Genomic DNA, 20,555 nt, shown 5'->3' on the forward strand with positions numbered 1-20,555 from the left:
CAGCCAGAGCCCTGACTTAAACCCAATTGACCATCTCTGGAGAGACCTGAAAATGGCTGTCCACCAACGTTTACCATCCAACCTGACAGAACTGGAGAAGATCTGCAAGGAGGAATGGCAGAGGATACCCAAATCCAGATGTGAAAAACGTGTTGCATCTTTCCCAAAACGACTCATGGCTGTATTAGATCAAAAGGGTGCTTCTACTAAATACTGAGCAAAGGGTCTGAATACTTATGACCATGTGATATTTCAGTTTTTCTTTTTTAATAAATTTGCAAAAATTTCTACATTTCTGTTTTTTTTTCTGTCAAGATGGGGTGCTGAGTGTACATTACTGAGAAATAAAATGAACTTTTTTGATTTTTGGAAAATGGCTGCAATGAAACAAAGAGTGAAAAATTTAAAGGGGTCTGAATACTTTCCGTACCCACTGTACATTTGGGTTTAGAGCCTATTCGTAGTCTTCATAACCTGCCTGTAAAAACAGCTTGATTATGGTGCAGACATTTTTAATTAAAGCATACATACTCGCTTAGTTTAGAGCCTAGTTCCTCAAGAGCTTTTTCTTGATCCTCACAGATGGTCTTTAGCTGAATGTTTTCATCCTGGAGACGATGGAACTCCTGTCAAAATAATAAAATCACAAACGCTCACAACAGAGGACACGCATCAGATCAAATAAGATCGTATTCTGCAAATGCTGGGTCACACACACAAAGCTGTATGTACATGTAATAAAACACATTTTACAATATCATACACATAGTCTTTTTTTAACCTTTTTTAGCCCATTGATCTGCAGCGCCTCTGTGCTGAGCTGAGCCACGGTGTCCCTCTCTCTGTCTAGATCATTCTGTAACGTCTGCCTCCACTCCCTCTCTATCTTCAGGTCCGTCTCCAGCTGCTGGCTACAGACATGTACGTACAACACCAATAACAAGAATAACCATGACAGACAAGAGAAAGGAATATACTGAGTAACAGATTATATTAGAACATTTTAAATTTCTGTCTTGCTTTTTCAATTGATAGTCAACAAAAAATGTGCACTGGAAGTCTGATGTCTCCTGAGCAATTAGGTAAACAAACTTTTGCTGAGGCAGATGTGCAATGCTTTAATCTTTTTTATTATGATTTAGTGGTCCTAGATTCATTAGGGCTGTGACTGTTTCTGTTCAAGGGAGAGAAGTATGAACACCAACAGCTAGCTTACCATACTACACAGCTAAAGGTGTAAATCCTATGTTGTGTGTCTCTCTCTGAGCTCCACAGCTTTTCTAGATTAAGTATTTGTATGTGCATGAGTCTACCAGTCATTCTGTCTTTGGAAGGATTTTGCTTACAGTTGCCTTTCTCTGTGTTCGATCTGCCGCTGCAGACTGTCGGCCTTGTTGGCAAAGTCCAACTTGAAGCGTCTGGTTCCCTCCTCGGCCGAGGTGCGGTGCCTCTCTGCCTCCTGTAATCTGTACCATTATAACCAGGGACAAACTCAGGACCATGGAGAGAAAAAACTGGGGAGGAGGATGGAGGGAAGGGGAGAAAAGAACAGAGGAAAACAGGAGGGAGGATGCCGGATAAGGACAAGGGAGGTTGTTGACTGAGGTTTCTGAGGATGGAAGGCTGAAGATAAATGAAGAAGGTTGGGGTGACGGAAGGCGTTGTAATTTGCACTGTTACAACACCAGAGGGTAAAACTGAAAAGAGTGCAGTGAGAGTTGAATTAAGGGGTTCAAAACAGAACAGTAAGGAGTACAAAGGGGATGAAAACAAAGATACATGATGAAACGAGTGAAAACTGCCTCAAAGTAACTGAATGGGGGGAAAAAAGAACAGAGGATAGCTAACTGAAGGCAGCATTTTAGCGGTCAGTCACAGTGTGCTGGAGAGCAGCATTACCACACAGTCTTTTCCATATTCACATCATTTTGAAAAAATATGCCAATTTCATTGTTTTTTTAGCCAATATTTTACAGGGAGGAAACTTTCATGGCATTTTTTCACAATATGAGGATTTTGATAAAGCTTTAGATCTTGTTGATCTCAGATATAATGAGGAGGATAAACCCACAACACCCTGACATACAGCCACTGCGGATTTAGAGCTTTATTACTCCTTAAAATCACATAATAAATGTTCCTGTGTCCACCTGTTAACAGCACTGTACGTGCCCAAAAACTCAAACCACACCCAATAATTTCAAAACATCTAACTTTATTGATCATGGCATTAAAAGACAGTAGTTGTGAGTTTTCAACAGCTGTACTGAGTGATTATTCTTCTACAAACTGAGAGGAGTTACAGTACTATGACCATGGAGTTAGAACAGGTAGAATGATAACTTCCTTCACACAAGTCAATAAATATGCCAAGACGAGACACAACAACACATTCATGTTCCCTTGTTCTTTACACTTTCCTCGGTTCTGTCTATTCTGCAGAAACAAAGCGCATGGATTGAGCTAAAGCTCTTGAGCTGTTCACATCTGCAAAAACTTGACTTCCATTTAGGCGAATCTGCAGGAGGATGAAGAGCAAGGAGGAGACTGAAATCACTCCCTTTTTACTTTTGCGTGCACTATATTTACCCTCCGCCATTTTATTAGAGTTCCCTGAATTCTGAGTGTGAAATGTATCCTCTATACAGAGTTCCTATACAAGTCCATACTTTTCCAGACTTCTCTCTACATTTTTAGACCATATTTGACATCTGAGTACAAAGCGCTAGATGTTTATTCTGTAAATAAATGGTTTTAAAATCCAACTATTAACATGTATGTTACATTCTGACTATGTATGCTATTGTTTTGCCAAATAATTGCCAGAAGATTGTAGCAAGGTACTGTAGCTTATACAAATCAATTAACACCAAACCAGCTGGACGGTCACGGTCAAACATCTCTGCCCAAACAGGAAGTAAACTAACTGGTGCTACCTATACTTGTATTATTTTCCCTTAACATATTGAATAAATATTATTATATTTTGTTTCTCCCGTATTTTTTTAATCTCTTTATAAATGACCACTGAAAATTTATTGAAAAAAATTAAATCATTTAATTTTCACGGAGCCTGTGCAACCTTTTTTATTCCCTGTTTACATGGAAACAACAAACGCAGCCATAAATGTATGGTTTCCTTACACAGAAACTATTGTTCATTTACTTTTGATGACCACATCACTGTATAACTCAATGTTCAGACAAGCTTAATATGTGGTTATTTGTGATGCTATGTATATATGTAATTCAAAGATACTGCCACATTTTCTTTCAAAGTAATTTGGTCACGGATGTCTGAATTTGGTAGTTATACAGCATTTGGGGCAGAGCTGACGACATTAAGCTTGCTGTAGCCCGCACTTTCCTCACACAGTGGTGAACATTTTGGCTGCGCTGGCTGCCTGCTCAAACGTCAGATCAATTTTTTTATTTTTAGAACATCTGAATTTTATATTTTAGAAAACAGAACAGGGGCAACACTCTCAATTTTTTTCCATACTTATCCCGACCTGAAATTTACAAATATCAAATACATACTTTTCCCATACTGTGATAGAACCCAGTCTACACAGCGCCCTCATAAACTCCAACAAACAAAAACAGTAGAGTCCATGTACAATGGTAACAATCTCACGATGCGATCCGTAACATTTTATCTCACCATGGTTCATAATTGTCTGCACTGCTCACTATAGAATAAACTACTGAGTGTGTACTATCAATATAGTAGTGAGAGTGAACAAGGGACTGATTTTAGACATAGCGAGGGTTATCACAGCCAGTCAGAAGCAGGTCAGGAGGCGCAACACATGCAGAGCAAATTGGCAAGAAATTAAAAGCAGGAGGCTGTCGGACTAAACATCTGCAGCGAACACTGCTGGCTGCCTGTGAGGAAACGCTGGCAGCTGTAGAAACAAGTTTGTCTATGTTATATGATAATTTCCCTGATCCTACTTGTGCTCTACACCTAAACTGTGTCGATAGCAATAAGGTAAAAAGACAGCCAAGCACAGAATCACAAGTTACTCTCTGCGGAGACACATTTTTTGGGAGGAGTGTGTTTAGCTATTTAGATATAGATTACATATATTAACAGAAAGGAGAACTTCAGTAAAGTAAAATGTGTAAAACAAATCTGTCATATAAAATGACCGTTTTTGGTTAAAATAGAAAAAATTACTGGAATTTTCTTCTGTAAACAAGAGGCATCAATTTGTTGTTTTCCATAATTTTGGCAACTACTCATCCCACTTCTATTGTGCATTTTGGTAGACATATAATGACATTTTACAGTTTAAACTGGAGCACAATATCTTAAATTCTTTTCCATTATTAATGACACAGTGAATCACTAATCAAATATATATATATGTCAACACAAAACAAAACAGCACAAAAAGTACAAACAAAAATCTTAATAACGATGGAAAGAGTTTTGCTTTTTAAAAAGGGAAACTGAATGTTTAGCCCTTCCTCCCCACCCCAATAATGCACATACAGTCCTTAATTACTACACTGACTCAACTGTGTTAACTAGTGGCTCTGGGTGTTGCCAGATAAAACAGTTGTGATTTGAGCGGGGACGCCCACTATAATCATTCTAACTTAATCTGTGGTCACATCTTAGAACCCAAACATCAAATATCTTCCTGTCAGTGTCACTGCATATAAACTGACTACTGGAGACATGAAGAATGCGTGGCGTGTGCGTGTGCGTGTGTGCGTGTATGTGTGTGAGCGAGCACGACTGTGAGTGAATAGACAAAGTAGTGTATGATTAATGCAAAAGGTTTCTTTAGTATATATTAAAGTATAACTGATGTAATATTCAGACAGTTCTCTGACCAGCAAAACCAGGACATTCAAAGTAAACGAATCTTCGTTTAGCACAAACCCAGCAAAGTCTGAGGAGGATTTAACTAAACATCACGAAACATGTTGCAGTGGTCTGTATGAATCCCAACACTCTGCTAGTGATGATCATGTTCCAGTGACTAAAGCACAAAACCACGAGGTCTAGTCTCACCCGATTCTCTGGCTGCTCTCAGGCCTAAAACCCTCTGAATATTGTGTGCAAAAAACAGGAATGTTCCTTTAAGTTAAGTCCATTTATTCATTCGGTCATAAGCAATCGTGTGTCTGCATGTGCAAGCATATGTGCGTGTTTGTCCTCAGAAGGAGATGTCCTTGACTAGCTTGTATTGGTGCTCTGTGTCTGTGCTGGCACACTTAACAAATGACATAGCAAGCGTTCTGGTCTGACTTAGCAGATCCTTATCACTGCACAGAGGAGCAGGGATAAAATCAGGGGGCGGGGGATCGACATGTGGAGGTTTCAAGGGAGCAAAATGGATAGATGGATGGATGATTGGATGGATGGTATAAAAGAGACGAACAGAAGGGAGGAAAGAAAGAAAGGAAGGAAGGAAGAAAGGATGTCAATACATCAGTATTCTAAGTGGCCCCAGTTGCACTGAACACTTTAAGTGACTTTTAACATCACAAGCACAGCAGTACGAATAAATAAAAGGCATTAAAGAAATCTGATTTCAGGCTGCCAGGTTCCCACTGTCATCAGATTTCTTCAGTCTGGATATATTCCCCTCCACAGTAAGCATATGAGTAATGAGAAAAGGTGCAGAGGAGATGCAGGGAAAGGCAATGTGCACAGACAGATGAATACAGCTAGAGCAGACAAAAACTGGAATTTTCAGGCTAAATGTGCACAGAACTATACTATCAACACAAGGGATTTAAGCCTGGAAAGCACAAACAGCACTTATCACTATTTCAATCTCTCTAAAGTAGACAACCTGTTAAATTCTCTAATTAGCTAGTAAATATTTAAATTTTAACAGTATCTCTGATCCGAACATGTTTAACTTCTTCATTAGACGTTCAAAACTCCAGCTGAAAATAACAAGTGTAACCGGGGTCTGCGTCCAACCAGGCTACATACACCTTTAGAGCAGCAAAACAACCAATCGCAAATACGATGGAACAGATTTAAACCAATGGGAGAGGGGAAGAGAGGGATGTTGACTGGTAAACGATGGGGTGAGGAGGGGTAAGGCATCAATGAACAGCAGGTCTCATAATGTCCGATGCACATATGGAGCATTATAGGCAGATTGTGCTGCAGTATTGATCAGGAGGACTTAGCATGCATGAAAATATCAGCAGTGTCATTTATTAGACATGATATATTAAGGATTGCAGGGTTTCCCCAAGGAAATTGTTTAGAAAATCCTGACATCTGGTCTTGTAATCAATGTAATCAATTTAGTTAGTAGGTGATGGCCTAAACAACAGCATTCCATGTACAATAGGGCATCAGCTCTTTTGTCCTTAAGGTTAATATTTTATTTCATAGACATATTAAATTTAATGACAACATGATGTAAGTGGAGGTGGTCTATATTTCAGGCTTTCTGACACGCTGCACTGTGCCTGTGACTTCAAACATATTTTTGATGGATTTAGTATAATTTATAAAATTTACCCTGCAAGTCAAACGCAAACCCATATTGGATCTATCAAGTAAAAGCTTTGTATCTCACATTTTGGCAATATTGGCACCAAGAAGAAGCCTTTTAGATAATGCAAAAATCACAACTAAAACATGATATTTTTAAGTTTTTCAAAATAACAATGTGCAATTTTGCTCTAACTTTGAACGCTATGTTTATAATGTTAGATTTAACATGAAATCACTTTTTACTGCACCCATTTGCCATTTTGTAAAAAAGGCTGTGGGGTGCCTACACTGAATTTAGACCCCTGCTAACATGAAAAGGAATGAATGCACGTTTATTAAACAAAACCTTAGACATCTTCAGGGAAAATATAAGAGGGAGCTATTTGACATAACAAAGGCCGTGTATTTGATGACTGCGGCTATTGCTTAGACTGCCGTCCTCTAGCTCAGCTCAGCTGATGACAGAGACTTCCCGCGTTGCAGTGTCAGCTGACAACCTTAATCATATCACTACCATATATAAAGTATTATTACTTGATTATTGCCTCCTAACCAATTTCCTAGGGGAAACTTTGAAACAATGATGAGGAAGAAAACTCAAATCATTTTCACCATGTTTTTCCTCAGTTCTCTTCCAGCTTCGCACAAGACCACCCAGATCTCTAAGCACTTTTAACTAAATATTAAAATGAACATCATTTTTGTTCAATGTTACAGTCAAAGCTGGAGTCTCAGGTACTTTAAACTCATATTGCCACAGTGGGATTATGTATGTTTTGGTAAATCAAATTTTAACAGAACAGCAGAGAACCTGGTTTAGATTGTAGGAAGGCCTGAGGAGACACATGGGAAAAAGTGATTTGCCAGTTTTGGTTAGTGCCTTTGTGCTGTGCCTTTGCAGGCAGTGTATCTCACCTTTGCTCCAGCTGCTTCATGGTGGCAGTGATCTGATTGGTCTTCTCCTCCAGACGACTGATCACATTGTTCTTCTTCTTCATCTCGTCATCGGACGACTAACAAATGAGAATTACCGGCTGTCAGAAGTAGTAGTAATAATTACTGTAGTGTATGGGATAAGAGAACAGGTGCAACCAGGTAAGGATGCGTGTGCTTGTACCTGCATCTTCTGGTACATTTCTACATTGATGGCTTTGACTTCATCCAGTTGGTGTCTCAGTCCAATCAGTGTGTCCTGTTGAAAGTGGTGGAAAGTAACTTAAGTACAATTTTGGTGTACTTTACTTGAGTATTTCTACACTGTGGTATTTGTACAATTACTTCAGTAAAGGTACTCCTTCCACCTCTTTCTTCCGATAAAAAACACAGATCCTGTATTGCCAGTCCTTTTCACACTGTTTCTTGTTTCACTGTAATTTAGTATGCTCTTCTTTCATTATTTTTTCATTATTCAATCATTATTAATTCACTCATTTAACAGCTTTATTTTGCGTGTGTGTATCTATTCATCATTTATTCACTGGGGGTCTGTCCAAGATTTAACTCAGGACTAAATACAGACTGATAATTACTGGCCAGTTTTGGAGCTAAGTCGTATTTATGTGAATATATATGACATTTCAAGCTAAGAGCTACCTGTCAGCAAGCTGAAATATATCCGGGACAAACTGTATGTCGCAATGCCACACACCCTGTAGTCCTGTGCAATAATGATGCTGACGTTACTCTCCAGTCTGACAGCTGATTCGCCCGATGTTGTCGGTAATGATCCCAGCAGCCTCCTTACAAAGCTGTGATGATGCTGCTGCTGCCATGGTAGCTGTTGTTATCTCACGGCTTGGCTAAAATGTCAGCTGGTGGTGTTTATGTGGCAGAGTTCACATGTTGGTGGTGAGAGGCCTGACAGGCACAGGAGCTGGCAAGGGTATTACTGCTCCGTGTGAGCAAGTACGGGCTAGTGCTATATTTTTAGTTTTTTGCCCCCCAAAGGCCTTCTTATCATGTGCTGCCTCACTGGGAAGATGCTACGTCTTAAGAGCAACCGCATCATTTTTTAGGATCTTCATTTTTATTTTTGCATTGATTAAGCCTCACACTAAATAATCCTCATTATGTCATATATTAATCAGTGTCTCTTTGAACATTGTTGATCTTCATGGCTTGTAATCTTTTGCAAACAAATCAGGAGTCAAAATGGAAAACACTGTAAATGTATGCTGACCTGTTTCTCATGAATGTCTTTCTCCAGAAGTTTCATGGCCAGCTCCATTTCTTGTTTCATCGACACCTGGACTACCAACTCATTCTCCACGTCCTAAAAATACACGTATACGTACATGGATATAATCTGTTATTACACTGTCACCCTGTATATTTTACACTCATTTAATACACAGACATGGAGTCAGTCTGACCTGTCTGAGCTGACACTCCTCCTTCAGTTGCCTTCGAGCTTCATTGTACATCTCATCCAAACCCTGACGCGATTGTTTGTATGTATCTCTCTCCACGGACACATCGCCTTGGGTTACCTGGATAAATCACATCAACAGGAAGAACGTGTCAGCCACATCAAGGACAATTTTTATCCATTTGTAGTAAGGATTGTTAAGAACTGTTGGAATATTAAGGGCTAGATCTACAGTTGTGGTTCCAGTTTGTGACCATGTATATCATGTATACCTCTAATTGTTGTTGTGTCTTCAGCAGAATAAGGCTGTTATCACTCCTCAGCTGCTGGTTTTCTTCCTGCAGTTTGATGATGTTGTTCTTGGCTATGGCTAACTGCACACACAAACACAGAATAATTCAGTTCATCGCTAAGAACAGTTTGACATTAATGATAACACCAGCGCTGTGATTTTATCTAAACATATTTGGCTACATTATCTTGTCAGATTCTATGAGTACTTGCTTCTCCACAAAAAAGACAAAGCAGGTTGGATCTGATTTAAATTATTATCCTTTAGTGACTTGTTCAACTCTGAGGTTTAAGTGCTGACTTTCACATTTAGCTTAAATCTAAAATGCAAATCTTTTGAGTGTGGGTCTCACCTCCTCTAGGAGTTTAGAGTTGGTCATCTGTAAACAGTGCACTCTGCCCTGAAGACCATTAACTGTGGAGCTAGACATACAATCACAAACAAACGCAGACATTATAATCATCATTATGGGTCTCACTGAATTTAGTGTGTCAACATTTTTTTCAGAATATGAGAATGTAATATTAGTTGTAGTGCACAATTCACAGCAGAGGTGTAAAAATGTGTAACATGACAGACTGACATACTTTTAATAGCACCAATACGGTAGTGCCGTAGATAGCTTTGCTTATGTTTAGAGGTTTGTTTGTAGCTCTATCATAGCTGCAAAAGCTAAGAAAATATTCACTAAACCTATATTTCAATTTAAGGCAGCAGATCAATTCAGGTTCTTTTAAACAGTGAAAAAGAAGAATTGAAAGAGGAAATGTGACTGACAGTCTGCGCTTTAATGAAACTGTCAGTAGGGACAGATGATACACAGCTGCACTTCTGAAACAACTAGACTGTTTCAAACATCAACTGACTGAACACATCTGCCCTTGACTCAAGGCAGCATAACACTACTCAGACATCAGACCAAACATCAGAACCAAAACATGTAAAGCAAAATGTGAGGCAGAAATAAAGTAGAAGGACTGCCTGTTCAATCTGGCTAATCAGCCAGTTTGTTTAGGTAGAAAATACACAGCATACACACAAATGTCTTACTTGAGTTGTCTGTTCAGTTCCTCTACATAGTTCTTCTGATCCAAGATGGATGCTATCTGGCTATTCCTGTTGCATTGGAAACAGACATGAACCAGAGTATCACATTTAGGGGGGCTTAAAGAGACCTGGTGTATTAAATAAAGTGGAGAGACAACAGAACACCATACCGCTCTTCACTTCTGTAATCATCAATGTCATTCTTCAAGTACATGGAGAAGTCGATCACCCCAACCTCGATTGAAAAAATAAAATAAATAAGCTCAGCTAATATCGCCCAAGAGGAAGCATATTCTGAAAAGCAATGCTTGCACAACCATTAATTTGATGAAATGAGTCACACCTTAAGTAGGAACCCAAAAGAACATTCACGAGAATTAGGGATGTGTACAATTATGTGGTTACACAAATGAATACTCACACAAAATAATCAAAATGCTTAATGTAAAGGTGATAGTATACAATGAACATCCAATGGTAAGTGTGTCTGCATAACTAATAGCACTAATGTGTCTGTTAACCACACACATGTATAGAAACTACCGTAGTCCACCATGGTTACAGTCTAAAGATACCTTTATTGGTATTTTTCAACCTTTCAACCTATATTCCCTATGTGAATAATTGGGACAACATCTTTTGAAATTGGTTCAGTATTGAGCGAGCGTGGTGCCGTCTGCAGCAGCGAAACAACATAATCCTTGCGGGCGATTGCGCCTCCTTATGTCAGTCAAGTCACACACTAACACAAACAACTAAAAGCAACAAAGTCACACAATAACACAAAGAAACTAACTGACCGAGACAGCAGTAGACAAGCAACTCCCGTGTTCTGCGAGGTAAAGTGTGGTGGTTTTAATGTTTAACGTTGGTGCTTTTTGTTAAACAAAAAGGATCTTACTCTTTAAAGAAAGGTCCATCTCTGTAGTGATCCTTTCCAAAATGTTGTCAGACAACTGTAATAACAATTTGGGCCACTCAATACTAGACCAATTTCAGAAAATGTCATCCCATTTAGTCACAAAATCATAGGTCCAAGTGGAAAATCCCGAAGTTAAAGAGTCAATGCATCATAAAAAGTAGCAGAGCTGAAACATAAGTGATTAATCAATTAGTCGATAGACAACAATTGGCAACTATTTTGATAAAGACCTTTGATAAAGAAGAATGTCACCTTTGGCTCTGGAAAGTTGTGCTGGGTATCTTTTCCACAACTTTTTGGCATTTTATAGTATAACATTTATTCAAAAAAAAGTGTGGGTTTTAATCTGCATCGATGGCTCACCTTGTGATCAGAGAATGACCGGATCTAAACAAACACAAGTCCACATTGCTTCACGTTACAAGGCTCAGTCAGGTGTGTGAACACGATCTGTATGATAGGGTGCTTGCATTGGTTTGCACTCAGGATAAAGTCTCCACCCATGCAGTGGAAACATGACACAACAACATCTGCTCTCCACCTGCCTGATGCCAAGATAAAGTGACGAAACAGACAATTCTGGTTTGCAAGTCTGCTTCCCCAAACTAGAGTCACTGAAGAAAAACTGGTTCATGTCAATGAATGTAGGCACAGGAAGTGGACATATTTTCTGCTTAGCATGGTGCAAGTAGTAATGTAGATCCAATCATAGAGAGAACAGAATGGAGAGAATATCGCAAACCAGCTGTGCATCAGCTGTAATGCAACCACATTAACAGATTTGTTTTAGACACCATACCCACATTAACACTACGCATTTGTTTGTTTAGTCTAGTGGTTACCTGAGAGTCCAGGTCCTCGCCTTTGACACACAGGTTAGCATCAATGACGTTCAGGCCCACCAGCAGGCCCACTATCACTGCTCCCTCCTCCTCCAGCATCAGCGCTGAATTCTCATAGAAATCACTGTGTGTTGTGGAAAATACAACACATTTTCAAACACTGAAGGGAGCTCCAGTAAAAGCAAAACTGGGAGTGGCTTTACTTTCATGCTTTAGCTCTGTAGTGTAGTTACTACAAGCTTTACTTTATGATATGAAATAATTATCTGGGTATTTGAGGTACTTACTATTAACTGCTGGATATGAGCACAGAATTCTCTCAGAATACTTTATTATAATAAATGAATAAAATTTTTGTTGTTATCTGAAGTTTGTAAAACATGACTAACTTCATGGAATTAGTTGACAATAAGAAACATCTAGAATATCACTATCCTTAACCTTTAAGACCCTCATTTGTCAGTCAAGAATTGTTACGATTTCATTTTCATACCTAAAGGTATACTAAGTATATATACTAAGGTATATTTTTCTAAACAAGTCAAATGTACCTGTTGCTACACATCTACTTTGTGTGTGTTGCCATGTGTACATAAGTGGTTGTACCTGAGCAGGTCTTTTCTGCTGATGAGGAGTCGCAGGTAATCGGCCAGCCGCTTTTGCATGAGAGCCAGACGCAACCAAGCTCTAGCCCTGCCTAATGGAGTCCTGGAAAACACACACACAAAACACACACAGGTGATCAGATTAGATTTATAAGAGGTTTTGAGGGTGTAAGGCTGGTGGTGCTGGGACATCTTTGTATCGGTCTTTGGCTTTGTTTAATGTTTAGATCTACTTCTCATTTGTGTTACTGAGTGTTTATTGTTGTAGACAGTTACACGGGCTAATCTAATTAACTGTTCCTTCTTTTCAAGACTGAATCCTCTGTGTCATCTCAGCAACTAAAACTGTGTTATCAAGCCCACAATCTAACTAAAACTATCTTAACTCTTGGGTTGTGTTGCTCTGCTACATGTCTGTTGGTCTGACTCAGCACCACCAAAGGAAACGGACTCTGTTCTCCATCTAACAACACATCTGTTCCCCATTTTACTGCATCAGTCAAGACCTGAATATTACTCACTTGATTTCCTGTCTGGAAGCTCTACTGCATAGTGACTGATAACTGAATAACTAAGTAAACCATGACATGCAAATCATGGTCATGAATGAGAGTGAGCTGGAGCCTGCTTACTATAACGACTGGAGGAAACTACCTCAATATTAATGTAGGCTGTTGATTAGGCACTTTCAACACTCACATCTGTTATTTTAAGTCATAATCATAGCTGTAGTCTTAACACTAAGTCTTATTAACACTAATTGATTGTCAGATCTTTGGAAAACGTGCCTATACTGGCTCTAACAGTTACACAGAGAAGAAGAATAATAAGGAAGAAGAGATACAGTGACATGGGGAGAAGTGACGCAGCAGCAAGAGGACAGGTGAAATCACAGTAAGGTATTTCCCTGCTCTGGCTCAGGCCACAGGCTCATGTTACAGGTGCATGTGAGTGTGTGGTTGTGTTGTGGCTCATGTTCCTCCAGCATGATGTTATGTTAAATTGTGTGTGTGTGTGTGTGTGTGTGTGTGTGTGTATATAAAGGTAGTCCTTACTTAAGTCCAGGCAGGTCTCGCACAGAGGCTGAGATCTCTGCTGCTTCAGGACACAGTTTCTCCACCAGCTCCAGAGGACCCCACAGGGACTTGTTAAAGCCCAGAAAGGACTTTTTCACTGGAGTGAGAAAGAGGATGAGAGACAGTCAGACACACACTGCTGTATGAAAATCTAGGAATGACATATTTAATGAGGGAGGCAAACATTTAAAACAGTCTCTCCTTCTTACCTCTGAGGCCATGTTTGAGGCAGTGCTCCATGACAACAAAGAACTGCTGGAGAGGTGGGTAGTCCGAGTCCAGTGTTCGTCCAAAGCTCAGAGCCGACTCGATCAGCCCTTTAATACTCAGCTTGGCCATGTTCAGCAGGTTGGCTCGCTCCATGGCCATAGGGTCCCGCAGGGCTGCAGGACAAAAGCAGCACACAAACACTTAACTAAAAATACACTTAAAATAGTCGCAGGGTATGGTCACACAATAATGTCATTTTATCATACAGAAATGTTCTAAAGTAATTAGATTTAGACCCAAATTTATTTGGGTACTTTGATGGTACAATACAACCGCATGGGCTACATAATAAAAACACAATGTTTAGAGAAATTCAATGCATTATTACTTATAGCATGGAAAAATTAAAGGGTAGTCCACTATCTCTGAAGTGCTAAGGATGAATTGATGAATGATAGAATAGCCTAATCATATCCAATCCAGTCATTAAATGTTACAAACACACTCAGTTTTCTGAGTCTCTATCTAAGGCATAATCAACCGAGTCCGCCAGGTCAATGTCTTACAACTTATCATTATCAGGGACATGCTTACTATAGGGACAGTAAAGCTACAGTAAATGTGACGCAAGTGCTTTGAAGGCAGAATCCACCCTAAAAACAGAATGTGTCAGTGAAGGCACAAGAAGAGCAACAGATAGTATGTAAGAAGCACCATTATCCATCAAGAGGAAGATGGGTCCACCCTAACAGATCAGAATAAATACATAAATCAGTGATAATCAACTTGACAATTTGTCTTATTTTATGCTGTTCAGATAACATGATAACATAACTGTGTCCTACGTTGAGTGCCAATGTTGGTGCATCTGCACCTCCCACAGAGGTATGCTTTTAAGTGCTCTATATGTGGAACCTCTGGGTTAATGTGTAGCCAAACACCAGAACATTACAGAACAATGTCAGGTGAAGACATAGAGATGTTGCCAAGCAGTGCAGAAGAGTTTTAATTGCCCCTGCAGAGACTCTGACAAATCAACAGATTTCTTGGGAGCAGCAGCATGACTGGTGGGTGCCCCTGGACAGGGAGCTCAAGAGTAAAAAACAGTAAGCATGTGTCACCATGTGACTTCTTCAAGGTACATCAAACGCTGGGGATATTGAAAAGCTACAACAACAACATCCTCCTCTGTTACAGTGGAGGATGTACCATCAAAGCATGAGAGCAGCACTAATCTATGAAAAATCAATTGGCAGCAACACAGGTCATGTGAAATATGAAAGAGGGACGAATAAATGTACCAGCTGGGTGTGCCAGACTTGTACTTCTACACACACTAGCTTTACTGGCATGACATGCACATGTCTACATTGCCAAAGGAAGTGTGAAATAGAAACGTACATAAACAGAAGAATAGAGCTACATTAACTGGCTGAATGATTTATTGTTCCTGGTTGTCACATTTCCTCGTGTCCCTGAAATAACCAGTTACTGGGTGTAATCAGACCTTACACACACACACTTCACTCCTTTCATGAACCCCGCGCCCCCTGATGCTGATAATACTCCACCTTGGACGGTCCAGTCCCCGGGCAGAGACGTCCTGTGCTCCGACACTTTGGGCAGGACGTGAATGCTCCCTGAAATGGTCTCGGATGCTTTCCTGGCCAAAGCGAAGATAGGAGCCTGCCATCGCCCGTCTCCTCCACCACCACCTCCTCTCACCGTGCTGCTACTGTTAACGCTAGCTTTCTCTCCAACACCAGATTTCTCCTCCTGCAGCCTCAAAATGCCAAACACCTGCGCTTTCTCCTTGCTGCTGTCCGCTTCAGACAGAGCCAGGTCGTGCTCTGCGGGCGAAGCCATGTTCACGGACCTCTGAAATGATTATAGCCAGTGCTTGTCGGTGCGAAAACACACAAATTCATACGGTTTGCTAACCGTTAACGAGCTAGCCTTGATGTACAATTCACCCGGTGACCATTGTGACAACCGTGGCACAAAAATACCTGCGATACCACCGGCCAAAGCAATGACAGGGCTCGCTCGAGTCAACAACCAACCGTCGTCAACGTCCCCGGACTGTGAAGCGTAGGCGTCGGTCTACATGGTGGACGTCGGGGGCGCGGACAGCTGCTCCGTTCATCGCGGCGTTGTAAAGATTTGTTTACACCCTGCAGACCTAACCGATAGTTGGCTACGGTCCCGCTGCACCCTCCGGAGGGGCGGTGTCAAAAGGCTCACAAGACACACAAAAGGCAGCACTACCGTTACGTAATGATTTTAGCGGCTGCTGTGTTGTGGACTTGCCGCCCTCTGCTGCTGGACGTGAGAACTGCACGGCCCCCCTCCAGGTAGAGGACCACAGATGGTACAGGACGTTACTTTGTGTGTGTGTGTGTGTGTGTGTGTGTGTGTGTGTGTGTGTGTGTGTGTGTGAGTGAGTGAGAGAGAGTGAGAGACAGGAGACAGATCCCAGCCTGATATTTACAGATGTGTAACTAAAATATGAGGCCACAGGGGTCAGTAATATTTCTGTAGTGGTGGAATGTAACTAAATAAATTTACACAGATGCTGTACTGAAGGTACTTTACTTGAGTACTTCCATTTTATGGTACTTTATTCTACTTCACAACAATTCAGAGGGCAACTTTTTTATTACACTACATTATTTTGACAGTTACAGTTACCATACTTCAGATTTTACATGTAAACATGATCATCTTATACAAAATGATGATGCATTGTTATAGATTAAACCACCAAACAGTATGTAAAATAGTAAACTAGTAAAAATAGTAAACTTAGCTGCATGTCAAAGTAAAAATGCTACTTTCAGATTAATACATCAATAATAGTAATACAATAATATAAAAGCTTAACACTCACATGGTGCATTTTCTGCTTTGTGTGATTTTCCTTTTGGTACATTTTGATAATTATATTAATGTACATTTACTTTACTGTACTTTTAGTTGTTACTGAGTATATTTACAATGTGGTATTGCTACTTTCATTTAAGTAAAGTATATACTTAATACTTCTTCCACCACTGAATATCTGGTCATTTTGGGGGGGCTTTCATGACATTAAGAGGAGTTTACATTCTATGATAAAAACCTATTACACATGTTTAATTTTTGTTAGTTTGATACATTTTAGGCAAAATATCATTATATTTAAATATCTTTAAATAATAATAATAATAATAAAAAAAGGGTATTTAGAATTTGCAACAACAATAACATACCAGTGTAGAGACAGCTTTGAAAGGCTTGGGAGATACAGAAAATATAATTAACCAGTTATATTAACAAATATAATTTTTTGATTTCTTTAAATACTCAAAAATATTCAGTTTGATTCGGTTTGGTTGGTGGCTTATCCATAATTTCTTAGGTGGGTGGGGTTCTGCTCGGGTAATTTGGACTCATGACCTCAGTATTTCCTGGCCACAGTCCTACTTTGACTGTAGTATGTTGAACCCACAGTGGAAAATTCTTAAACAACAATGTAGAATTCAGTAGAAGCATAACAGTGGAAACAATAAACACCCATACAGCCACCAGTAAAGAGGAGGAAGAAGTAGATGAAGAGAGTAAGGCTGAATAAACATGCTACCTGAAATTTATGGCTGTAACTAATGATTAATCGCTGATTATTTCCTCCATTATTCATTTAATTATTTTAGTATATAAAATATCATACATTTGGAAAAGGCCAAGATGACATCTTCAAATGTTTTGTCTGACCAGTAGTCTAAACCCAAAAAATATTCAGTTAACTTTTATAGAGGACTAAGAAACTATCAATATTCACATTTGTCAAAGCTGGAACCAGTTAATTTGTGACATGTTTTGCTTTGATAATTATAATTATTAATCCACTATCCAAATTATTGTGGAATACAATTAGAGCATCAAGAACTGTGTTTTTCTTAACCAAGCTGTGGCAACACATGAATAATTCATAACTATTATTGTTTTCATGTATTATGCCAAAACGTGTCAGACTATAAAGGCCACCTCACTGTCTTGATTGATTGGTGATTTGTTTAAATGTGATCGGTTATTGTAAGCGTCAGCTTCATTTAATCATTCACTGCCATTAAATTTTTACTATAAAGCACTTTGTGACCCCTCTTGTCTGTGAAAGGTGCTATATAAATAAAGTTTACTTACTTACTTACTATTAGTCCTAAGGGAAACACATAGATTACTGTGTATCTTACTGTATATCTTTAAGGGTTAGAGTCAGAGTGGAAATGTGGATATTTCACCTTAATGTATTACAGCAGAAGTGAACTGCAGACAGGAGAGTTGCTTTTTGCTGCTTCTGCATACGTTTACGACTGGTGACTCTGGTGGCTCACTCTTGACTCATGGAAAGGTATTATCTGTAATGAGGTGAGTTTTATGAATCCACTGACTGTTCATAAGTTATTACAAGACCACTGTATGAGGTGTCAGTGGCGTTATCATCATGTAATAGAAATCAGGTCATTCATTCAAATAGCACCTGCCAGCTTACCTTGACTGTATGCTAACCGCTCCATACTCTCACTGTGTGTGATCCCCCAGCGGTGGAGACTCTGAGGGGAGTACATGGTGTGGGACTCTCCTTTGCCTTGTTGCAACGAGGATGGTAAATCAAGCAGATCCCTGAGTCCTGAAGTGGCTCGCTGTAGGCTGGTTTCTGTTGAGCTGGAGCCACACAGTCAAGTTTCTTTGGAACCAGATGACCCTTCCCCCTGAACTGCTGTGGACTGTTTTGTCTTTTTCTAATATGGTATTTTCCAGTTTGGTCAGATTAGGTCACAGTCTCAGGGTGTGCTGGGCCTCTGCTGAGCTGAGCAGGACAGCCTGGGACAAAACAGACAGCGGAGACAGACCTAATAAGATCTTAGAAGCAGGAAGATAACAGAAGAGAGCGAAAACAAACGTCATCATCGACACACAGTGAATACAAAAGCTTTTGGTATGCATGCTCTTGTCTTCTGTACACCAAACAAGGATAACATCCCTGGCTGGACTCATGCCAGGTACAGGTGGTACACAACGGCTGTACCACCAGGATGCCCAGATATGCACGATGTTGAGATGGATAAGAATCTTGAAAGACAACTAACCATTTACATTTTAAGCCTTGTTCCAGACGTATAATTGATGAATAAAACAAAACAAAATGGCTTCTCAGTCTGATTATCAGGCTACTACATTGCCCCAAAGTTTTATCCCTGTCTACAGTCTCTGTCACAGACAATTACATCTTTGCCTCCCATTCCTCCTCACCGATTCAAACAAACACCACTCACATCTACGCCACAGGATGAGACCTTTAACTGTCATAAATAATAAATGCCAAAAGGTTCTTCCCTCAGATAGTTTACTAAACGCTAACCAATCTTAATTTAGTGTGAAAATAGTACAGTCACCGAAAATTGACATTTTGTTTACCAAATAGAAGGAGCTTTACCTTTTTTCAAGTAGCTTATGAGGAATGAGTCCTGTGGGCCTCCACCTCACCATAATATGGCTGTAAAAGCCTCCAACCACACCAAGGGAAGAATGTTAGATCCATTAAAACACACAACAAGAGAAAGTGTTGCAGCAGTAAACTGCATTACAAGCATTACTGATATTTCCTCTCTTGCTCTTATTCTCATCCTCTGTTTGCCACACTCTCTCTCTCTCTGTCTCTCTAATAGCTCAGGGCTGACCAGAGATCATATGACTTGCAGATCTGTACACTCCTTAGCTGCCTGTGTTAATTCTCTGAATGGCTGTTTCTCAGTCCAGTAAGCAGAGCATTCATAATCGGACTGCTGCTGCCTTGATGGTGATTTGCTTTTCTTTTGTTTTTTTTGTTTCTTTATCTGTTGACCTGACTGTTTACTGCCTCACATGCAATTTCTCTGTATCTGTATGCCTTTACATGATTTTACAACTTGCTTAACTTGATGTCTTGTTTTATTCTGCTACCTGTTTGTTTCCCACACCATCACTGTCAAACAATGCGTAAGCTGGTCTTTCTGCAGGTTCGTTGGCCTGTGCTTTTGTGAGGCTTCTCATATAGTTTATAGGTAACTACCTTAAATTCTGTACCACATGTATAAATTTAGAATTTAGTGTAATTTATTTAATAATTTCATCATTATGCAAGAGAAAAAAAGAGGAAAAATGCATAACCATGTAAATATCTAGCATTCAGAATCTGATACGCCTTCATAGGAGTTAGTTCTGATTTCACATCAGAAGAAGACATGATACTGGCTGTTTGTCTCTCTCCTCCTGCCCTCCATCCACTTTTCCTCCCCACTCTGTCTGCCTCGTCTCTCTGCTCTTCCATCATCTCTAAACCACACCTAAACAAACACACTGTTGAGCACCACTTCCGGGGTGGTGTGTTTGTGCCATATGACCATGTTAATCACTGTAGGAAGGAACACACCCTTCCACACGACCGACAGCTCGATGAACCAATCAATCGTCTTCAGTGGAACCTCTTCCCACCAACAGAGGTGTGATGCTGTTTCATCGTAGTAGCCAGCCTTTCATTCTGCAGCAGTTGTGCTATGCTCACAGATTCTGGTGATTTATTAGTCATTATTATTAGCAGGAAACAACAGTGCTCATACCGTCCTATAATAGAAGAAGAGTGTATGTGAGGGCAGTAATTATATCAACTCTACGTTTCACACATTTATCCCTT

The 20,555-nt window shown here is 39.8% G+C and overlaps 1 protein-coding gene and 1 long non-coding RNA gene across 4 annotated transcripts in view; one reads left to right on the forward strand and one right to left on the reverse strand.

The window, feature by feature from the left end:
* rufy2 (RUN and FYVE domain containing 2) overlaps positions 1-18,465 on the reverse strand; it is a 22,389-nt gene extending 3,924 nt beyond the window's left edge. The window contains exons 1-17 of one of the 3 annotated variants that reach the window (XM_046031797.1): positions 15,853-16,195; positions 15,415-15,721; positions 13,843-14,016; positions 13,613-13,730; positions 12,559-12,660; positions 11,953-12,076; positions 10,359-10,423; positions 10,192-10,257; positions 9,494-9,563; positions 9,122-9,223; positions 8,854-8,970; positions 8,661-8,753; positions 7,599-7,673; positions 7,397-7,494; positions 1,347-1,466; positions 782-911; positions 532-626 (exon numbers count right to left, since the gene is read on the reverse strand). In XM_046031797.1, coding sequence (XP_045887753.1) covers positions 532-626; positions 782-911; positions 1,347-1,466; positions 7,397-7,494; positions 7,599-7,673; positions 8,661-8,753; positions 8,854-8,970; positions 9,122-9,223; positions 9,494-9,563; positions 10,192-10,257; positions 10,359-10,423; positions 11,953-12,076; positions 12,559-12,660; positions 13,613-13,730; positions 13,843-14,016; positions 15,415-15,709 — 1,844 coding nt within the window. In that variant the 5' untranslated portion in view covers positions 15,710-15,721; positions 15,853-16,195. Of the gene's footprint in view, positions 1-531; positions 627-781; positions 912-1,346; positions 1,467-5,096; positions 5,284-7,396; positions 7,495-7,598; positions 7,674-8,660; positions 8,754-8,853; positions 8,971-9,121; positions 9,224-9,493; positions 9,564-10,191; positions 10,258-10,358; positions 10,424-11,952; positions 12,077-12,558; positions 12,661-13,612; positions 13,731-13,842; positions 14,017-15,414; positions 16,199-18,374 lie in introns of those variants that run through there. The other 2 variants (XM_046031799.1, XM_046031798.1) reach the window with 2 other exon arrangements.
* On the forward strand, positions 15,392-19,703 carry LOC123958474. The gene is made up of 3 exons (XR_006822077.1): positions 15,392-16,197; positions 18,139-18,250; positions 18,425-19,703. It is a non-coding gene; the product is annotated as an uncharacterized LOC123958474 (long non-coding RNA).
* Positions 19,704-20,555: the final 852 nt, after the last annotated feature.

The sequence above is a fragment of the Micropterus dolomieu genome, linkage group LG20, assembly GCF_021292245.1.
Source record: "Micropterus dolomieu isolate WLL.071019.BEF.003 ecotype Adirondacks linkage group LG20, ASM2129224v1, whole genome shotgun sequence".
NCBI classification, from domain to species: Eukaryota; Metazoa; Chordata; class Actinopteri; order Centrarchiformes; family Centrarchidae; genus Micropterus; species Micropterus dolomieu.